Source organism: Topomyia yanbarensis, chromosome 3 (genome assembly GCF_030247195.1).
Source record: "Topomyia yanbarensis strain Yona2022 chromosome 3, ASM3024719v1, whole genome shotgun sequence".
In the NCBI taxonomy this organism is placed as follows: Eukaryota; Metazoa; Arthropoda; class Insecta; order Diptera; family Culicidae; genus Topomyia; species Topomyia yanbarensis.
The window spans coordinates 280,016,487-280,019,749 of NC_080672.1; the positions used below are offsets into that span (position 1 = coordinate 280,016,487).

A 3,263-nucleotide genomic window follows, 5' to 3' on the forward strand; every position below is an offset into this window, starting at 1 on the left:
CGAATGAGTTTATTCGTGTTTTTGAGCAGAAAACCGTTACCTATGGGACGGCGTCTGCTCCGTACCTTGCAACAAAATGCTTGCGACGATTGGCCGAACTTGATGGAGGTATGTTCCCGGAAGCGGCAAAGGTGTTGGCAGAAGATTTTTATGTCGACGACATGATGTCTGGCGTTGACAGCATCGATGAAGGTGTTCAACTGTGTGCTGACATTCAAATCCTTCTTAACGGGGGTGGATTCACGCTTCGAAAGTGGAGCTCAAACTGTGCTGCCATCCTGGAGAAAATACCCGATGACTGCAAGGATGATCGCACATCATTTGAACTAGACGATTCCAGTGCAACAATAAAGACGCCAGGGCTGGTGTGGGAGCCCAGGTTAGACATTTCCTACCAGGTTCCTACCTGGAATCATGCTGAAATTTGAAAACGAACTGTTCTGTCTGATCTGGCTCGAATATTCGATCCGCTTGGAGTAGTCAGCCCTGTAGTCACGACAGCAAAAATATTCGTCCAATCCCTCTGGAGACAGAAGGCATCTTGCGACGATGCTCTTGCTCAAGACTTGCAAATGCAATGGAGTGACTTTCGGAGAAGTCTGGATAGCTTAGTGAATCTGCAAGTTCCACGTTGGGTCGCTTTCAGCAAGGATTGTCTGTCAATGCAATTGCACGGATTTTGCGATGCCTCTACCAAGGCCTACTGAGCATGCATTTACCTGCGCTGCAAGCATTTCGATGGAAGTGTCACGTCGCACTTGCTGTTGGCAAAATCAAGGGTTGCACCGCTTGACGACTTAAAGAAACGGAAAAGGAAACAGTCGATTCCGCGATTGGAACTGTCGTCCGCACTATTACTCGCTCATCTTTATGAGAAGGTGGTGACCAGTCTGAAAATAACTGTTCGATCATACTTCTGGACCGACTCTATGATAGTCCGATATTGGTTGTCATCGAGTCCATCACGATGGCAGCAATTCGTTGCGAACAGGGTATCGGAAATACAACATGCTACACGAGGCGGCGTGTGGAGTCATGTACCAGGCACAGAAAACCCAGCAGATATACTATCTCGTGGCGTAACTGCAGATCAGCTGAACGAAGATCCCCTATGGTGGAATAAAGCATTGTGGATGCGAGGAAACGAAGACAGTTGGCCAGAAAATGTATACCTAACCGTGGCAGGTGTCGACCCAACTGTGCTGGAAGAAAATTCGGATGTGTCCGTGGTAGTCAATAAGTCTCCGCCGAACGAAATCTTCAGCCTCAGATCATCGCTGACACGTCTAGTGAGAATCACTGCCTGGCTTCTCAGATGGAAGCACAACGCGCAACAAAGGACTCACACAAATCGAAGGTCTGGGATTCTAACCTATGCAGAACGAGAATCAGCTCTACTTCATCTTGTAAGATTCGCTCAACGGGAGTGCTTCGAACAGGAACTAAAGGATTTGCAACGAGAGGGTCAAGTTAAATCGACGTCTCGCATTAACACTCTTCATCCGATAATGCTGGATGGTATAGTTCGCGTCGGTGGCAGACTGGTGAATACTCTAGTTTCAACCGAGAGAAAGCGTCCGATAGTGTTGGATAAAAATCATCCGTTCACGTCACTAGTTATGCTTCATTATCACTACAAATTGTTACATGCCGGCCAGCAACTGCTCATTGGCAGCGTTCGTGACCGATTTTGGCCGCTCAGCATACGTAGTCTTGCCCGGCAGACAATACACCGTTGTGTAACCTGCTTTCGCAACAAACCGACGGTTCACGAACAATTGATGGCAGACCTGCCTTCTGAACGTGTGACGCCAGCTCCGCCTTTTCTCCCTGTGGGGGTAGACTACTGTGGTCCGTTCTTCATCAAATACCCTAATCGCCAACGAATTCCTGTGAAATATTACGCTGCCATATTTGTGTGTTTAGTGACCAAGGCGGTTCATATCGAAATGATCGCAGATCTGACGACGTCAGGATTTTTAGCCGCTCTGAAACGATTTGTGGGCAGACGTGGCAAACCAGCGATCATCATGTGTGATAACGGCAGTAACTTCGTGGGGGCAAAACGTGAACTAGACGAGCTCCGCCAAACCTTTCTGTCGCAACAATCACAACAGTCGATCATCTCCGAAGCTGCAGATTCCGGCATGCAATTCCGGTTCATTCCAGCGAAAACTCCTAACTTCGGCGGCTTGTGGGAGGTTGCTGTCAAATCGATGAAACAGCATCTCCGAAGGACGATCGGATTGAAGATTTTGACTCCGGATGAACTGCAAACGGTATTTGTGCAAATAGAGTCATGTTTAAACTCAAGACCTCTCACTCCGCTTAGCAACGACCCGTCAGATTTCGAGGCATTAACACCGGGGCATTTTTTAATACAACGACCACTGACGGCAGTTTCCGAGCCAGCATTGACAGAGGTTCCAGAAATTCGCTTATCTCGATGGCAACAAGCACAGGATTTCCTACAGCGCATCTGGGCCAAATGGTCAACGCAATATTTATCCAATCTACATAATAGAACCAAATGGACAAGGCAGCGGAACAATTTGTTCGTGGGGACGATGGTTTTGGTTAAGGAAGATAACCTTCCCCCACTCAAGTGGGCACTTGGACGTATAACACATATCACATCAGGCAGCGACGGAAATATCCGTGTTGTTACGGTGAAAACAAGGGATGGTAGCTTTAATCGGGGAATCTCAAAGATTTGCATTCTGCCTATCCGCGACAACGACGACCAATCAGCTGAAGAGGAGATCTGAGCCTCCCTCATCGAAGGCGCAAGAGCGCCCGCGGGGGCCATTCGGCTGCCGCGAACCAGTTAAGTGTCAAAAAAAATCATGGAATGTTCGTCTCCCATAGCTGTCGACCGTCCCTGGGTAGCCGCTGGCTCCCTTGGAAACTACTAGAAAGGCTGCTGCTCATCCTTGTTCCGAATGTCCAGATGACTGTCCTTCGGTCAACTCAGCAATTACCATTTCTCCGGTTCACCTCGGATAGTCTTGTGATGATGGCCACATCACTGGGTCTAGCCGAATTACTGCGCTTGGTTTGCTCTTCATAATCGTCAGGGCAGAAACATCGACACGAGGAACTCGGCGTCGTCACTACACGTGCTTCCATTATGCTGGATTTGGATCAGCAAACCGCACCATTGCACATTCGCGAATCCCAAATTCTCATCAGCACGAGCATCGTCATCGCTCCAGGAAAGTCATTGTTAAATTGTTAAATGCTTGTAAAAAATCGCCTCTCAT

At 48.3% G+C, this 3,263-nt stretch overlaps 1 protein-coding gene across 1 annotated transcript in view; it reads left to right on the forward strand.

Annotated features, from left to right (window-relative positions):
• The window catches only part of LOC131687953 (uncharacterized), a 20,820-nt gene extending 18,052 nt beyond the window's left edge, over positions 1–2,768 (forward strand). Inside the window, exons 4-5 of the mRNA XM_058972054.1 lie at positions 30–379; positions 746–2,768. Coding sequence (XP_058828037.1) covers positions 30–379; positions 746–2,768 — 2,373 coding nt within the window. The remainder of the gene's footprint in view (positions 1–29; positions 380–745) is intronic.
• Positions 2,769–3,263: the final 495 nt, after the last annotated feature.